General features: G+C 39.5%; 1 protein-coding gene across 1 annotated transcript; it reads left to right on the top strand.

The window, feature by feature from the left end:
- Positions 1 to 4394: 4394 nt before the first annotated feature.
- pld5 (phospholipase D family, member 5) lies at positions 4395 to 17391 on the top strand. Its single transcript, XM_053327120.1, has 10 exons — positions 4395 to 4553; positions 12897 to 13033; positions 13127 to 13310; positions 13577 to 13685; positions 14174 to 14301; positions 15265 to 15462; positions 16074 to 16225; positions 16397 to 16562; positions 16738 to 16831; positions 17141 to 17391. The coding sequence occupies exons 1-10, from the start codon at positions 4395 to 4397 to the stop codon at positions 17389 to 17391; spliced, it is 1578 nt and encodes a 525-aa protein (XP_053183095.1).
- Positions 17392 to 18828: the final 1437 nt, after the last annotated feature.

The raw sequence follows: 18828 nt of genomic DNA, 5'->3' as shown, positions 1-18828 counted from the left end.
GGATATAATCTAATATGCATCTTTTATTGACTTATCCTGAAGCCCTTTGCATCAAACCTCTGTGCGGCTTTAGAAGATTTTGAAGTATTTGGTTTTAAATGAGATGAAGGAAGGAGAGTGATGCCTATTCCATGGGAATGCCTGACTTCCCGATCAATCAGTCAGACTGATTCATGCTGAGGGTTAGGGTTAGGGTTAGTTTAAAATAAAAGTTCTTGGGATGCCATATATACAGTATGAAAACATTAAAGTATTATTTGGTTGGTTAAAAAAAGCTGTGACATAATATACAGTAACTCATTTGTGTTTTTGTGTTGCAGCACATTCTTATAATCCATTATCCTTACATGAAAAAAGAACAGATGTTAAATATATCAGGACAGAATTAGGTAGATTTCCCTAATTCCTGTTTGGATTCTTTAACTAGGTTTTGTTCTTAAATCAGAGCATCTCTGACTTTTACCAAAAAAAATTAAAATAACTCTTTCCATTATATTAAAAGCCTTGACATGTTTGTATCCAAATCATAAGCTCATCAGTCAGCTGACTCATGCCAGTGCAGAAACCCAAACTAAGAAGGTGCAATGGTGTTAAAAAAGGATTCAGCAGAAGTTTATGTGAAAAGTGTTTTTCTCTCCTGCCGTAGACTTACTTATAACAAATTAATATATTGTTGTCGTGTTGCAATTGCAATGCCCAAGCCCGTCTCAGTAATGCTTTTCCATCAGAAATGACTATTGGGTTGATTATTAACTGGGGAATCACTGGGTATGTACGATATGTACCTGTGTATGTTAATAATGTTTATTATAGTTAAATCAAAAACTCCAACCCATGTCTTTTTTTTGTGGCAATGTCATTTGAAACCAGTCTATCAAAGATAGACAATGTGTGTTAATAGATACTATAAAATCCAAATGTAGCTCCCAAAAAGGTTTTCCTCTTCCAAATGTATTTCGTCACAAGTGCCCTAGATCAAACAATCATTACTGTCGGAAAGCAGAGATATTACAGTGTATAGGACAGGAAGAAGTAAACATGTTTCTTTGCACATTTCAAAGCTATGTTAATATTCATCTTTAAGGGACCAGGACATCATGTGCCCCTATGACAGTCCTTTATCATGTCAGTGTCCTTGACCAAAAACAAAGCAGGGTTGACAGCCAGCTGCCTGTACACTAGCATTTTGTCAAATTATTTTCTGATCACAAACAAAGTGTTGTGTTTGAACCAGCATAGACAGGGGCTACCTCCAAGTCCTGCAGCTGCATTTACCAATAAGGATACAATGGAAGGATGGACAGTGTAATGACTGTAGGTTTTCCAATGTCTTGCCTCATATCAATGTTTACACATGAATGTAACCTGATCAGAACTGTTGAAAAAGATTTTAGCCAAACCAACTTTAATAAAGATGAATAATTGCAGTTTGTGCTCAGCACCTACTGTGCTTTGTCTTTAATTCTGCATTTTGGGGATTTTTTGTTTGGATGTTTTGTATGAAGTTCTTTTCTTTCTTTGTAATGATGGTAGGTTCCATGTTGACCTTGCAATACCTGTGTATTGTTTATCTCATTTCCAATAAAATGCATGATAATCATGAGCTATCTTGTTTGTTTGTTTGTTTTTTACATAAATTCAAGTACAAGTGTACAACTTTGGTAGAAATGGTGCTAAAATTATTTTTGACATTGGTGAAATGTAACGAAAGTAGTAAAAAGGTACATTCATTCATTATACACTTTGAGGTACATATACTTAAGTCAGTGGTTCTTAACCTGGGTTCGATCGAACCCTAGGGGTTCGGTGAGTCGGTCTCAGGGGTTCGGCAGAGCCTCATTTTTTTTGAAAATGACATGAGAGTGGCACTTGCCAAGGTGAAGCCACGCATATCTGAACTGGTCTCTCAAAGGCAACAGCAGAAGTCACACTGATTTGCAGGTATGTAGGCCTTGTTGTGAGTTTATGCATTGTGTTGGTTTTGTTCTTTGAACAAGGTGATGTTCATGCACGGCTCATTTTGTGCACCAGTAAAAAAAATATATCTATGTCTTGAATTTGAAAAAAAATCATATTTTACTTTTCACTAAAGAGGGGTTCGGTGAATGCGCATATGAAACTGGTGGGGTTCGGTACCTCCAACAAGGTTAAGAACCACTGACTTAAGTACTTTAATTTTATGCTTCTTGCTACTACCACTATATTTTAGAGGGAAATTGTTAGGTAACATGACCTAGCAACTGATAAAATAGTTAAAAAATAATCTCCACCATGACCAGCTATAACATTTAAATGCTGCTTAAATTAATAATAATAGTATAATACAGTAAAACTCCAAAAGGGGACATTCTGCATTATTAATGCTTTTCCATTTTGCTGATACTACATCTGTACTTCTACTCTAAAGTTTGAATACAGGACTTTTACATGTAATGGCTTATTTTTAGCAAAAACAACTGCAGTACTTCTTCCACCACTATCTTTGATCTGACCTTATATCCATATGAGGTCAAACTTGATTCTTCTAGCACTACCATGAAAAAGCAAATTACTTCATTAACGCTTCCACTTCTTCCTTCTCATTGCCACAGAAACTCCTCTGGGTTGCCATTACAACCTCCCAGATCCTCCATCCACAAGCAGCCCAATCTTCTTCCCTGTCAGTGTCTGGCCTCTCTCACACTTTGCAGAGGCAGGCACACACGACAAATGAGGTTTTAGAGGCCACACTGCAGGAGCCACTGCACAACTAATTGTATGTCTCCAGATATTCTGCTCCACTTCCTTAATCCTTAAAGCTGTGTCAGGGCTTTTCTCCCTTGCGGACAGCATTCACCGAGGCCGCTGATGCACTTCGGCTCTTCTGCAGGTATTCACCTAAGTGGGAAGAGTTTGGTTGGATTGTTCACACTTAGTTTTTATTAACTTCAGGTTCCCTGTAGGCTTCTTTACTGTCTTCACACTGTTAGCATTTATTGCATGAGAATTAAATATTCATATCACTGCAGCTTTAGCTCAGAGGTGTCAGTCTGGACCTCCTTAAAATAGTAATCATGTCTTTATTTGCTTGTGTAAACATATTAAACATTCATATGAATTTAAAATAGTTGCCGGATGATGCACAGTATGTGGCCTATGCACTATTCAGTGTAATTTCAGCTGCCACTGATGATTTAGCACCTATGCAGCCACAGAGTGAATGAGATATATGATGCTACACTGGGTGTGGGCAGGATACTGGAGGCATTTACATATTCTGCACCTCCTCATTGATGGGCTATCATTGCTATGGGCATTGTGGAGGAGAACAACAGACAAATGACAAAATAAAACGTTGTCAGCAAAAAGGGTATTCACATCCACTGGTGCATATATACATAAGTAATGGCTGGTTGACCATCAATTGAAAGTTGTATCATTGTTCTTATCTAACTCTCAGCAAGGAAGCAAATAAGCACCAACCCCTAAACATCAGACTGTTGCTTTAAAATAATTATTAACTTAACTATAACTATACTATAACTATAACCTTATTTTAAAATAGCCCAGATGAACTGAATTAATTAATCTGAAACACTAATTACAATAACTCTGCTTGTATTGACACAGTGGCCACCACAAAGTCAATTTTTCTTACACCAGCACCTTTTTGTATCCATAACGTAAATTGCACAGGCTATAAAAACCTGCAGTCATCTTGTTTGTGCGTGTGTGTGTGTGTGTTTGTGTGTGTGTATGTGTGTGTGTGACCTTTTCACAACAGGCATATGTTGCCCTTCTTGACAGATGCAAAAGTTTGCTTAAGGTGAGGGTAGCTCAGGACATTCTGTCTCTTTGCATCAGTCTTCTGTATGTGAGGCACGAATGGGAGAAATTAGATTTCAGTCAGTTGTGCATGTGTGTATGTGTGTGCGCATGTCTTCATGACTGCAAGTCTCCTCACTCTTTTCTCAATCAGATTACACAGCTTCACTTGCTGCTGCTGCTTTCTGTCTTGTCCAGTGTAGCAGCTCCTGTTGCACCTCCATCCTGTCCAGAAACCCACTGCATGCCCCTCCCTTCCCATCTGCATGGCAGACGGACAACACACGCAAAAGACACACACCCTCCCCAACAAGTCTGTGGGAGTGTGTGGAGGCATTTATGCTCTGGCCATAAACAGACCAAACAGGGTGGAGACTGTAGCTCTGATGGAAAAGAGTTATAAGGCTTAGAGAGCAATAGTGGCTGATTCAGCTACTGAGTGATTGATAGATAGAGAAGAAAAGAGGGAATAAGGGAGTGACAGCTTCTTGGTGTGTGCCTTGCCCTGAGTCTCTGTGCGTCTGTGTGTGTGTATGTGGTGACATAAGACTGTGCCTTCGCCCCAGCAGACAGCAGCACGCAGGTCATCAATGGAGCTGTCAGATGTTACAAGGTCGAGGGGGCGAGAAGAGGCTCCTCCAGCTCCCCTGTCCTGTCTGTCCCAAATGAAGAGGAGCAGCTACAGTACTGTCCAGCAGCAGGGCTACTCTACATCCATCTTTCTCAAACGCAAAGACAAGCTGGAACAGGTGAGCACACTGTCAAGTAACTCTCAATCCTCATAACAACATTATTTATTTAACTGTACATCTGCTTTTGGGAAAATGAAGAGGCGGAGTTGGTGACCTATATTCAAACTCTTACTCTTACTTAAATCTTAAATTGTAGTTTTACATCCATCAAATGAAAAGGTGGTACATGACGATAAATCCCGATCAGCCAAACATCTAAATGTATATAGAAGTATCTAAAGTGTGTAAAACCATACCCAGCAGAAGTCTTCTACCAGCAGAATCCGGAAAAGGTAGTTTTCATCCACTGCAAAAGCATTAATTCTGCATGCCTGTGGTGCATCAATGCAACTGAGCTCTGTAGCCTCAGATGAGAATTGATTACCACTTTCTTCACTGCGGCCACACACACATTGTACATACACACTCAAATACAAAAAGACACATGCCACTGATCAAAGGATCCTAACTTCTTAACCACCAGAACTATTTCTTATATGTTCATGTTTTCAATATGTCTGAGCCTCAGTGTCTAATCCTTCACCTTCACTTCAGGATCCTGTCGATTTTAGCAGTAAATCGATATCTTACTAGCTTACTTTTGTTTTTTGGAATTTGGTCAGAAATTCTGCTACAACAAAGCCCCATACCAAGAGACATTACCACACACTTCTCAAAAGATCTGACACAGTAAAATTAGTAAAATATAGATTAAATACCTTTCCATTTTATTTACTTACATTAGGGTTTGTTAACAGCAGATCCATGCTTGCTAGGAGCCACAAATGTGGATCAGGTTTGATTTCTGGATGTGCAATAATGCTTTTAGTGTTCATTATAACGGAGAAGAGTAACACAAGCGTATATGATGGAGGAGGAGGAGGAGAAGGAGGAGGAGGAGTATAACCAGAATTGCTTACCAGGGCTGATGACAAATGCATGCAGTGCTGCTGATATGATTGTGGGAGCTTGTTTTTTATGTCTTGTCTGTAGATCAGAAGCTGATTATTTCTAAAAGGGAGTCAACTAAAAGAATAAGTTGGGGGCAACAGGTGTATCCACTTGCAGCTTTTTATGATTTTGTTTATCAACATGACTGTTCACATTTATTTTTAGTCAAATTTGGTTAACAATAAAAGTGCAAGGGTTTTGTTTTTTTGTGTTGCAAATTATGTTGCAAATCATTTTATCAAGTCACTTCTTAACATCATCTGAAAGCATACTGTGAAGGCTCTATGTGCTCAATGCATTCATGGAGCATGCTAGGTAAAGACTTCTGTAGGCTGAGACCGCTAACTTCTGGTTTAGCCTTCCAGCTAATTTGAATGGGAATAACAATATTCAATTCACTGTTTTATAGACGTTACTTTCACAATTTAAGATTATGGGAAAAGGGTTTTCTGGCCCAATAGCGTCACATGATGTTGTAATTATACGATAAGCTTCAAAGCCCGCCGTTGTTCTTAGGGTCTTAACAAGCATGGTCTGAATTTATGAGACATACTGTACATGTACATGATTTTACCTGCAGTAAGTGGCCTTGGCTACACACTCTGGCGCACACTATGGATGCTGAAGGGAGCGTATCTATGTTTCCACAGCCCTATGTTCCCCCAGTTTAATAATAACATAAAGAATTTTCAAGTCTTTCAAGCATTTTCATAAAACAACACTTTATGTGCATCAGGGAATGGCCATACCTGTGCTGTGCAAATGTAGGCCTCAGGAAACATAGGGCCTAATTTTGATGGGGAGAAAGTTTCTTATGGGGGAACATATGGCTGTGGGAACATAGGGCTAACCCCATGCTGGGACATGCTCTGTTTTGTCTTGACACAGCCCTGTCTTCACCTCCTCAGTGTTGACCATGAATGTGTTTTGTTCAACCTGTCTTTTAATTTAGATTCTCTTTCCAGTAAACATGTAAATTGCTCTCACATCTTAAATTCTTAAGTTCTCTGTAGCTTTTGACCCAAGCACAGTGTTATCTTCTCACACTGCCGTTGCTTGTCTAGTCCACACCTTTAATACGCATTGCTCCACCATTTTGGATAAAGTGGTTCCTAGCAAAATTAGATTTGTTCCATCCGTCAATTCATCCCCCTCATTAAAAGACAGTATTTATTTTCTCCAATGTTCATTACATACATCATTACTAGAGTGACTGTGACAATCCACTTAGATCCATGTGTACTGTCTTCATTACAAAGACCTTTTAACTGAGTTTAATGGCAAGGTTAAGGATGAGAGGTTTTCCTACTTTGTTCACCTAATTTCCTCCAGTAAATGCAACCATAAAGTCCTGCCCCTCCTGATGTACCTGTCTTTTCTTTTTTCAGGATGGCAGTAACTGTGTTTATTTCTTTGTGGATAGATTAGAGATGTCAGGGCTAGAATCATCCCCTCTTCTACTGCTTGTTCTGCTTATCCAACTAAGCTGTCAATTTTGGACTGCTTCTCTCCTATTTCCCTACAAGACCTCAATCATCTGGTGAACTTCCTCAAGCCCTGTAGGTATTTTACCAACTTCCATGCTTCTGTACTTGGGTCTATTAGTCCATGCCTGCTCTCTATTTAAATAGCTCCCTGCAATCAGGTTGTGTCCCAGCTTGTTGTACAACACACAGTTGTTCAGCCTCTTCTGAAAAAAAAACATCCTTGACCCATCCCAAAAACTACAGACCTACATACCTGCCTTTCACTTAAAAAGTCTTATAGAAAGTTGTTTCCAAATAGCTCACTGCTCTCTTGGCTGCACAGAATATTTTAAATAACTTCCAAACTTCCCACAGAAGCATTCCACTAAAACAGCTCTTCTCAGAGTCTCCAATTGCTTAACATTGTAGATTTATACTGTGTATTTTTGTTGTCAAGATTATTTAATTATGTATTATTTTTTAGATGCATTATTTTTTAAAATTACCTTCACCTTTCCTTTGTATGTATGAATTCTCTCTGTGCAATTATTTAATAAAGTATATTTTAAAAACTCAAGGTACATCATATACTGCTTCGTGCCCCTGGTACCTCATACTAGGTGAAAAAAGAGCAATGTCACTTTTCTGCCTCACACCAGATGATAGAATAGGAAAAAATAGCAACATTGCTTCACAGCCCACTTTTGTTATGATAAGTTTTTACCTAATGCTTCAAACCCAAAAGTGAAATCTAGACTAGTTGTCCAACTTCACATTCAATATTAACACTGAAAATCAAGATCAAGGAAAATGTAGTCTTCTGATCTACGGAAGGTTTCTGTCCTTCCTTAGTTCCCCATAAGTCACTTGCATAAGCATTTGACAAAGCCTCAGATTACCAGAGTTTAACTGGCAGACGACAGAGAGACCCGGGTGGGGTCTAAGCAGTAGGGTTTGAGAAAATTTGTGTCTGCACGCAGCAACGCCAAGTGCACCAGTTGCAACTGGCTCAATAGCTTGGGATTTTCGTCCAAAGGCGGCAGATATTTGAGAGCAAGGGTTCTGGCCTCGCCAGTCTAGCTGAAACACTTCCAGGTAGTATTTTGTACCCCTGGTACACTGAACACTACTTGAAGCCAAATAACTAACTAGACTTAGACTAGACATTTTCCAATACTGCCATCTTCTTCCAAGACAGGGTTTAGATATTCCCCAAAATCACATTGTTTAAATAATTTTTTAGTATCAGTTTGTCAGCAAAAATATATACCTTCATCATACATCTTTGAACAACAGTGGTGGGTTAGCTGTAGCGGCTGAACAAGTAGATCCAGTGCTCTGCTATGGACACACTCTGATGGAGCTTTCTGAGTGAGACAACCTTACAGGATCATTTTTCATTGCTGGATCCCAATCTGCACCCCATCCACAGTCCCTTTGGCATGTGGCCCAGCTGTCTCCCATGGCGTTGCGCCCAGTCAGCCTTCACTCAGCACATATCACCCTGACTGTGATGGTATGGCAATGTAAAAAACACACCACATCCTGTGCACGCATGGAAACCTGCTGCTGAGCTTTTGGTGTGAAGGTGAAACACCTATATTGAGATGTCCTTCACAGAGGTGTGTTTAGATGGGGGGGTTGGCTTAATTCATGCATAACTAAATTGTGAGAATACTTCATGTTGCGCAGTTATAAATGTACATCTGTAAGCATACTTTAGGTAATAAAACATCTAGGCATTTAGATTAAAAGGGGTAAAAGTGGAAGTTATTTCCATATCTTGGTTACATATAACGGTTATATGAATTAGTACCTAACTCCCATTCTTACAGTAAAAAAGTAATGTTTTGTCATACACACACACACACACACACACACACACACACACATGATAACACACACATGATAATTAGTTCATTTGTGTGCAAAGTGTAAAAGAGCGTTACAGTGTGGTTATTTATGTCTAATTAGTTCTTCTTGTTGGAGAACTGTGCTGAACTGCTTATCAGGCAGTGATGTTCTGTACAGACAGTCCAGAGGGAGTGGGGATGAACGGTAAAGGCTGCTTTGACCTCTGACCTGCTCTGTAGCAAACAAAAGGAAAGCTTCTATAGCTGTTCAGAAGACAGAGAAAAAGAAGAGAAAAAAGGACTGTTAGGAATTTTATTTGAGACTAGTCAATGATGCTACAAATGGCTAAAATTAAATTCAACATCATAGCAGTAACTGTGCAGTTGATAAATTGTTTATGTCAGCAGTTTGTTGGCATGACTGCAGCTAACTGTTGGCTCGGCATATCGTAGTATGTTCAGCTAAAAATTGCCCTGTGCTTCTGTCTCGTTGTTGAAGCCGACTGAAGACCATTCTCTGGTCACTTTGTCCTGGTCCCTGTTTAAAAAAGTGTTTGTTTGACCCCATGTGTACAGCTTTAGGAACATTCACCTCTCTTGGGAAGTGACTCAAACCTTTCTGTCCGTGGTGTCTCTCTCTCTCTCTCTCTCTCACAGACAGGGTGATGTGCAGAGGTCACATGCTCCAGATACACACACAGGTTTCACTGCTGTGACTTTGTTCCATTTTATTCCAGTATCTCTCTGGGATCTCACCCAGTCTCCCTTGAGTCTTTATAGTTAAAACTCACACATACCCTGCATACTTTTGTAGTAACAATCTGTTCATCAGCTGTTTCATTGACAAAATAACGAGGATTTAAAGACAATAAGATTTGGCTTATAATTTAAAATACTTTTAAGAAACTCTTGCATCCTGCCTCTCTCTGTACTTCTCCTTTCATTACTCTCTCACCCCCCATTAGGTTATTCCTGGGCTCATAAACAGAGCGACAGCTTGCCTGCAGTCAGAAGCATATGCTGTTTTCTGCTATTAGATGAGATTGTACTCGTCTGTGAGAGATTTGCTGTGGTGAATAAAAGGGTGGAAGAAAGTGTTTGCATATTTCTTTTTTTTTTCGACCAAGGTCCTTTTTATATGCTTCTGAGCAACACTGAGAGGTCGAGCTTTAGATTTGCAGCACAGTACAGGTGAAAAGCATATGAGTGCACTGGATTCAGTTGATTACTGAAAAGCACAATTTATTAAAATAATTGAAAGCATACAAGCACAGTTGGGATTAAAGTAGACAATATTGCTGATTTATACAACTATGTCATCAGTTGAAGTTATTAATGGGAGTTATAGGGCTATTTTAAATCCTATTGTCTTCTCTGGGCCAAGCTGTGTGCGTGTGTGTGTGTGTGTGTGGTGTGTGTGTGTGTGTGTGTGTGTGTGTGTGTGTGTGTGTGTGTGTGTGTGTGTGCGCATGATAGCATGTGTGCATGCGTACATGTGGCCGTATGTGTGTGTGTCTCACCTCATGAGTTCATAACAATTTGGAGTTTTGCAGCAGCCGTCACACACAGTGGATCACCAATGCCGTGTTGCAGCATCCCTCCCCTCTAAGCCAAGCCCAAGTGCTTTCTGCCAAATGAGTTTTGTTCACAATGTGTATAAGAGAGGACGATACAGATGAAAGAGGAAAAGGAGGGAGGAAGAGGAGTAGAAGGAGGAGGAGAAGGAGGAGGGAGGGGATTGCTGGGGCTTGGATGTACAGCTCTGTATTGGCCGTTTGAGAGAGAGGGGTTGGTCTGTCTCCATCTCTCCTACCGCCTCTACTGTGTCAGTGTAGAGAAGCAGAGAGTGAGCAGTACACATACTGCCCACACATACACACACACACACACACACACATACACATACACATACACACACAGTCTGAGGTTGCAGGAAACATGTCATGACGCGGGGTGGATCAGGACCTGAGGTGCACACACATACCTTCCAGGACAGGGAGGCACCAGCAAGATGAAGCCAGCTGCAGAGTGTGAAGACAGAGTGGACTGCTGGGTAGGGAGAGCTGGCTGAGAAAGTCAGACAGACGGACTGATTGATATGTGACTGAGCTGCTGTTTCTCACCTGTCAGAGAAGTTTGAAGGAGAGCTGCTCTCATGGCGGGACCAGCCCCACAAGAACCTTTGAAGGTAACATTTACAGCCTCCAGCTACACACGCCTCACTCTGCACCTGTTTTAATATGTGATGCTGTTTTAATTTTGTCTGTTGGTGGGATTTTGGTGCATGTTTGGAATAATTTGATTTTCTTGCTTGATTCTGTTACATTATTTTATTATTAAGTAATTCATTCATTTTGATGAAGCCTTAAAATCATTACATTCATATATTTTGAGTCTGTTTTCCAGAAAATTGTATAATAAACTCAGGCTACAATTAATAATTATTTGCATTATTCGTGTTGAAGTGTTGAAATAACAGTTAAAAATCCAAATACATTCAATTTACAATTGAAATTAAACCAAAGACAAACAGAAAGTTCTCACATGTGAGAGGCTGGAGCCAGCTACAGAATGGCATTTTTGCTTGATAAACAAACATAAACAATCATCATCATTATCAAATTTTTACTAACTCTCTTTCAATCAATAATCGATGAATTGTTTCAGCTCTTAACTCAGTGCTAGCTTTGTAAGTAATTTTGATTGCACTGAAAACAGCTGCGGATATATGTTTATCCACTGTGTTATTGTGTTTTTTAAGTGAAGAAAAAATGTATCTTGCATCAGTAGCTCATCTAGTATTGACCTGTCTCACAATGTAAATGGACTGTACAGTACAATGTCAGTACTGTTCTATATCATGAGGCTTTATTTTCTTGCAGGCATGTCCACGTCCATAAGTCAAGCATGGTCCTCGGCTCCGATAAATGTAATGACGAGCTCAGGGGTCTCTGTGGACAACAGAGGGGTGTAAAGTGCATCCGGCTGGCACCAGTCTTTCAGCCTCATTGACAGAGACAGACGGTGCACAGAGGATCGGGACATGGCATCCCCCAGACATCGTACAACACCCATTTTCTGTATGACACAGTGCTGAATAGTGTTTTTGTTTTGTTTAATCATCAAAACTTTTAGCTTGGAGTCATCTTCCTTAGAAAGAAAAACTACTGCTTACTCAACCAAACACAACCCTAACCCTAACCCTGGATCCAATTCGTTTGATTGATCAAAGACAACAAAAAAGAGAATATCTAATGCTACGGTGACAGCTCACAAAACTGACAAAGCCAAACAAGGCAGGAAATAAGATGCTGAAAATCTGTAGTTGTAAGCAAAACAGAAGTGCCTAACTGCACAAAACTGTGAAAATCAAGGCTCCTCAGGCTGAATACAAGACAATAAGGCTGCTGTGATGTAACCACTGAGAAATCTGACAGGTCAGGCCACCCTTATTACAACCAGAATATACCATATACTGCACAAACACATACAAATAGGCTTCAATATTGCTTGTCGTGAATGCCACCATGACTGTCTCCGTCAAGGCACAGATGTAATAAAATCCCTCCCAGTTGGGATTCGCTTGAACAACAAAGCAGGCTGTATATACCGAAATGTATACAGAGAAGCATAAACCAAAGCTTTTCCTTATAGTTGGGCTTTAGTGCGTATCAATTTGCCTTTAGTTGGAAAGCGTTTCACTTCGCTTGTCTTCTGCTCTGTGGCATAAAGTGAGATTTGTGGGTCTGGGGGATTTTTGCTCCAGAGCATCTAATTCTTCAGCAGCTTGGTTGTAAAATCAAGACTTTCTACTGTCGAGAGAAGACGTACAGTTGTTGTTTTATTGATTGATTGATGAATCCTTACCTCGAATCAATCAATGGTATTGACTGAGGACATTAGCATTTCAGGGTTGATCTTTCCGTTTTGTACGCCACCCAAAACCAATAGCCAAATGCTGTGTGACAGCATGGGGAAGAGTTGAGCTAACAGATGCTGCTGATCATTTGTCCCTCGCAAAAACTCAAACAATTAAACAATACATCTGACTTTTGTTAATATACTTTATGTGTGTGTCACCCATCTTCCAGACTCAGCAGAAGTGCATTGCCATCTTTGCCCTGTTGTGCTGCTTTGCTGTGCTGGCGGCGCTGCTCTTCTCATCAGTAGACATTTGGGGTGACGATGAGGATGGTATCACAGAGGAGAACTGCAGCATTGACTGCCGGTAAGATGTTAATACAGGTATGACATGAAAGCAAGAAAAAAAGTTAGAATATCATATTTCTACATGCTCATAAGGCCGCGGCATGTGTTTCAGCATTGTACTTATGGAGAATATTCCAGACGACCTCCCTTTCCTCAGGGATGGCAGACGCCACCTCCCTCTCTCTGTTGGCCTCCACACCCTGCTGGATCAGGCAAAGCACTCTGTGGAGGTGGTGTCACCTGTCTGGGATTTAAACTCCTGGGACCTGGAAACTATGGCAAGCACTGCCAAACAGGTACAAAGTGTTGCCAGACAGCCCGAATACACCCTCCCCAACACTCCTGCAGAACATGAATCAACTGCTTTTCCCAGGTTCTCCGTGAGAGAAAATACAATTATTTTCTAGTAAAGATTATATGTAGATGTTAATTAGCTCAGTCCTGCTGAGATATAAGTATTGCCCTTTTAAGACACATCCGCAAATAGCCATACTGCTGTTTAAGTGGATACAATTCACAAACGCTCAACTACAGCGATACAGAACATCACTCTCTTCTTCAGGGTCAGCTTCTGTTCCAGCGTCTGCTCACCCTGAAATCTCGTGGGGTTAAACTGAAGATTGCCAGCAGTGTGACTAACTCTGCTGAACTGAAGACCTTGGCAGCACACAGTGAGTGGCTGTCATATTTATACTTTATAAAAGCAATTTGTTTTACCACTGAAGCAAGCCAGAATGAAGATATATTTCTCCTGACACTCCCCCAACAACATTTCCTGTGCAATGACCAGTTGTCAAAGAAGATTCCACTGTATTCAGTCACAAATATGGTCACTTTTAGTTGCCTGTTTTAGGTCAGCAACACTATATTTTACATATTGCATTCAGCATCTCTTAAATGCCTCAAGGAAAACAGATGCAAATTCATTTACATCATGCAGCTTCACAACACGGGTCATAAAACCATCATCTTCCTTAGCCTTCATCTCAACCTCACAATCAAGGTTAAAAAATGTCAAATCCTTTACCTCCTGCCTGCTTTGCTCACACTTCCATCAGGCAATTGGAGGCCAACTGGGAATTTTACCAAGATTCCCTCCATCTCATTATTTCAAACTTTTCATACTCTCACCACTCTCTGTCTGTCTCTCACTGCCCAGATGCACAGGTTCATTTTGTTAACATGACAGCTTTTACCAGAGGAGGACTGCATTCTTCATTCTGGATAGTGGATCGGAAGCACATTTACATCGGGAGCGCTGCTATGGACTGGAGGTCACTCTCCAAGGTAACAACAAACACCAGCAACACATGACATCAGAAGAGGGGGTAAATGAGCGTTGTCGTGTCTGCAGTTTATTTCTGACCTTGGCATGTCTACAGTAGCTTTTGGTCTCCGAAATAAACCTGAATAGGCACAAATTGAATTAAATTATAATACCTGCACTTTATCAGGATGTCAACATGCTGTACACCTGTGCCTTTTTATGCACTTACTCCAGCAACTCATAGTACACATCAGGCATGATTTAAGATTGCTGCCTGATGTGGACCAGAAAGACAAGTTGCTTTTCACTTTGCATTTGGTGTGTGATTCACAATGTAGGAGGAGCCAGAGCGCATTAGCATATTGTAAGTTGAAGTGATTACCTGGCACTTTTCACGCTTCAGTTTTAGCTGGAGGACTGGACACATACAGTACATGAATATATATGTATATATGTGTGTGTGTGTGTGTGTGTGTGTGTGTGTGTGTGTGTGTGTGTGTGTGTGTGTGTGTGTGTGTGTGTGTGTGTGTGTGTGTGTGTGTGTGTGTGTGTGTGTGTGTGACAGGCAGGGAGGAAGAGATGCAAAAAGGAAGCAAAACATAGTCTTTCATAAATTCACCAAACATGGCGACACAATGGACTGAAATCTCTGTGTGCTTCCTTCTGGGTCACACCCTAAAATAGAACAAACACTAAACAAAAAAATGGGCAAGATTATATTTAGAAAAATGATCTTGTTTTTGCTTTTTAGAAAAAACCCAATCTACTTCTATCCTTAAAATTGTACATTATTTAGTATTAGACTATTTACAGTGTTACTACTCTCACTATAACGTCAGAGCCTGCTAAAAAAACCTTACTTTCACTTGTTTAACCTTTTATCTAACTCTACATCCTCTAAAGCATGTCCATTCAACCAAAACGCCTGAAACTCTTGTGCTGCATCATTTTTCCCTGTGTGCTTCTTTCTAACAACCCCGCAGAGGAAAGAACTGGGGGTGATAGTGTATAACTGCAGCTGTCTGGCTCTGGACCTCCACCGAGTCTTTTCCTTCTACAAGCAGCTCCAAGAGAGGGACTACATCCCCTCCATCTGGTCAAAGAGAGTTACAGCCCTGTATGGAAAAAACAACGCCCTGGAGCTGCAACTCAACACTACCCAAGCCACTGCCTACCTGTCTGTGAGGGATGAATTTGTTATGTTACCGTACAATGCTACAAACTCTTTGACTGGTTTACATTACTCTTAAGGCATTCTATTTCCTGACTCTGGGCTAGATGGTGGATGCCATAAAACTTTAATTTCCAACTAATAACAGTCACGCACAGCGGGTGATTAATCATGTTAATATCACGCTGAGGAGCATCTTGAGTCGGGATATCTCAGTACCTCAGCCTAATTTGACAGTAATGAATCTTGTTACCCTCCAAGCGACAGGACGCTTATCAGTTTCATTTAAGACATTTATCATCCTATAGGAACTAATGGAGCCGTGCTGTTACAGGCTGCTGGCAACTCCAATCTGCTCTTATGCCCCACTTCTCCTAATAATGACACATAGTTGAGGAAATGTGCCTTGATGTTTTTGTTGCCCTTTACTCATTCAAGATTGTGGTCTGAAGCTGTCAGATATTTTACAAAAACATTTCTCGATGCTGCATAAATTAGACGAATGCTGAATGTTAAAGATATTTCAACCACTTTTTTTTCTTTCAGTTCTTCTTTTTTTTCTTGTGATCTTTGTATACATTTTGGGTGCAAACTTGTCTGAGTAGTGTATCCTTTCTGCAGACTTCTCCTGATCTCTTCTGCACTAAAGATCGCACCAGAGATGTAGATGCCATCTATCAAGTCATCCAGAGTGCAAAGACATTCATCTTCATATCTGTGACGAACTACCTCCCTCTGGTGAGCAGGGGTTTCAGAGGAACCTCGGTCACAAGGTACTGAGTCTGACATCAAAATGCCATATGTTCAAGAGTTTTGACATTCAAATATGTGTTTTTGTCACAGTATTTATGAGGCTAGCTCATGTTCATACGTGCAACAAATATGAAAACACTATATGTGTATATGAATAAGCTTTTGTCTAATGACAAAGGTTCCATTACAAGGTACTGGTCACCTATTGATGAGGCGATCAGAGAGGCTGTGGTCCTGAGAGGGGTCAAAGTTCGCCTGTTAATAAGCTTCTGGAAGAAGACTCACCCACTCACCTTTAACTTTGTGACCTCCCTCAAATCGCTGTGCATGCATCTGCACAACTGTTCACTGGAGGTGGTATGTGAATTTACACAGCAGTCTCCAAATACATCTGTAGTTTGGTGTTAACATTAACATACAGTATGGAATGTTCCTGACTGATGTTATTAATAATAAATGCATGTATGCATGTATTTGTGCTCAGAATCTATGATATGTCTTTAATGATTCTGTCAAATATAATGGTTTGCAGAAGTTTTTCAGTCACAATAAGGAGCAAAAGGATGACATTCAACGTGGACTCAACCACAACAAGTACATGGTGACGGACAATGCGGTTTATATTGGTAGGCAACACATGTAAACTTTTGTGGAAATAATTTACATTTATTTATTGTCATTTTAAACAATGATAGTATAGTTTTCTTAAAAGGAATAGCTAGTGAAATAAGCTTCTTCACTTTCTTGACGAGCATCTGATGAGAAGACTGATGCCTCTGTGGTGTCAGCTTCTCATCTAACCCTGAGCAAGAAAGTAAACAAGCATATTTCGTAAAGGTTTACACACAGAGACACCAAGAGAAAAGTACAGAAGGCTTGTGAAACTCAAAATTCCTTTTTTCTTGCGATAACATCTAAGGTTTTCTTTTCCACAGGGAACCATGACTGGGTGGGGAGTGACTTCGCCATTAATGCGGGAGTTGGACTGGTGGTCAAGATGAAAAACAGTCTTACAGATAGTGGAGTGTCGATCCTGCAACAAGTCAAAGCTGCTTTTGAAAGAGACTGGAGGTCGCGTTACGCTAAGAACCTACAAGTAACCAAAGATCACGACAGCAAATACAGACACCTGCAGGCGAAACTTCATATGGAGACGAAGGAGGAAAACAACCCTTTATCTTTATAAGCACAGAATGTCTCTATATCCTACAGCCTTATATGCCTGAATATACTAGATTTGACAAAACTTCTACACAATATAAGAATGTAGACCTACACTATTAGACCTGACTTTGATTTTGTCATTTTAATAGATCCAGTTACAGTTAAAGACAAAGACAATGTTGAAGCTGGAAGTCACAGTATTTAATTAATTGACTGTTATATGAGCATGTACTGCTGCATGAATATTCAAAGCAATATTCAGATTCAAACTATATACTTCATAGATAAACAATATGATAAATCAATATGCTCTATGTAAGATATATTTAAATCATGTATTATTCAATGATGATGCACTATTTTTGTTCAGTTTTAATATGTATTTTTTAAATGTATTTATTTATTTTGCTATTTTTGGATTTGCATACCATTTGTGATACTATATGTATTTATCTACAGTTTCTTGAATGATTTGCACACACAGGCTTATGCAGTAGTTTTACAATTGTTTATCATCACATTGAAAACTTTCATCCTCTTAAAATGTTCTTTCTTTCCTACTTGTCAGTGCGTTCATTTCAGCATTACTCAGACAGGAAGCATTGAGTGCCCAACATTTATACACAACAAGATCAGGTGCTTCAAATAATTGTTATACATCATTGATGCAGTGCTACTCTTTTTTTTCTTCCTTTTACCTGACCCATTGCATTCCAGATTTGAGGACAATCACCGAATCAGTTCCAGCGGTAGTATTTCAATAAAGAAGTTCACAGTTTTGATGTCATTAGAGGTCAGTGTGTATAATATAATACTTTTTCAATTCCCTTTGAGTGTTCAACACTGTATTATAAGATGAATGCAGATAGAAGCATTAATAAAAGCATACACACTTTGAATGCTGTATGTACCATATTTGGCCACTAGGGGACAGACAAACTCCGAAACAAGCAAACTGACAAATATGTGAGTTAACAGTGAACTGAAACATCAGTTAGGCTATAAACTGAAATTACATCTCATCATTACAAATAATATGTGGAGTATATACTCTATATTTAGCTGTTGACAGGAGTTAGACATAACACATCTGTCATTCATCAAATGTATGAAGTTTAAGGTTTTGAAAGAATACCATTGATAAGAAATCATTACACATTCTAATTGTTTGCATTATTTTATTATTAAACGAGCAGATTCAAAACAAACTATAACATATGATGTATTTTAAATGTAGCATACATTAATCATTTAACTTCAAATTAATGAATTCAGTTGAAATATATCTGATTTAGATTTATTAATTTAAATAAATCTGATTTATTTAAAGATTTTAATTTGGGGAAAAGGTCAATCGCATCGTGTATTAATCGTGATTATGAGATTATTTCTAAATCTAATCTCAGTCATATTTATATGTTTTATTTCTATCAGTGACAATTTAATTCCTAGTTTTTAC

Source organism: Scomber japonicus, chromosome 2, assembly GCF_027409825.1.
Source record: "Scomber japonicus isolate fScoJap1 chromosome 2, fScoJap1.pri, whole genome shotgun sequence".
Taxonomy (NCBI): domain Eukaryota; kingdom Metazoa; phylum Chordata; class Actinopteri; order Scombriformes; family Scombridae; genus Scomber; species Scomber japonicus.
The sequence above is the reverse complement of the archived record's forward strand: the minus strand, read 5'-3'. Positions and strand labels throughout refer to the sequence as shown.

Bases quoted from the DNA above. Each gene is read 5' to 3' on its own strand.
- pld5 (XM_053327120.1), top strand. From the start codon at position 4,395: ATGGAGCTGTCAGATGTTACAAGGTCGAGGGGGCGAGAAGAGGCTCCT. The intron at 13,686-14,173 runs GTGAGTGGCTGT...CTCACTGCCCAG, and splicing joins GAAGACCTTGGCAGCACACA to ATGCACAGGTTCATTTTGTT. The intron at 14,302-15,264 runs GTAACAACAAAC...ACAACCCCGCAG, and splicing joins ACTGGAGGTCACTCTCCAAG to AGGAAAGAACTGGGGGTGAT.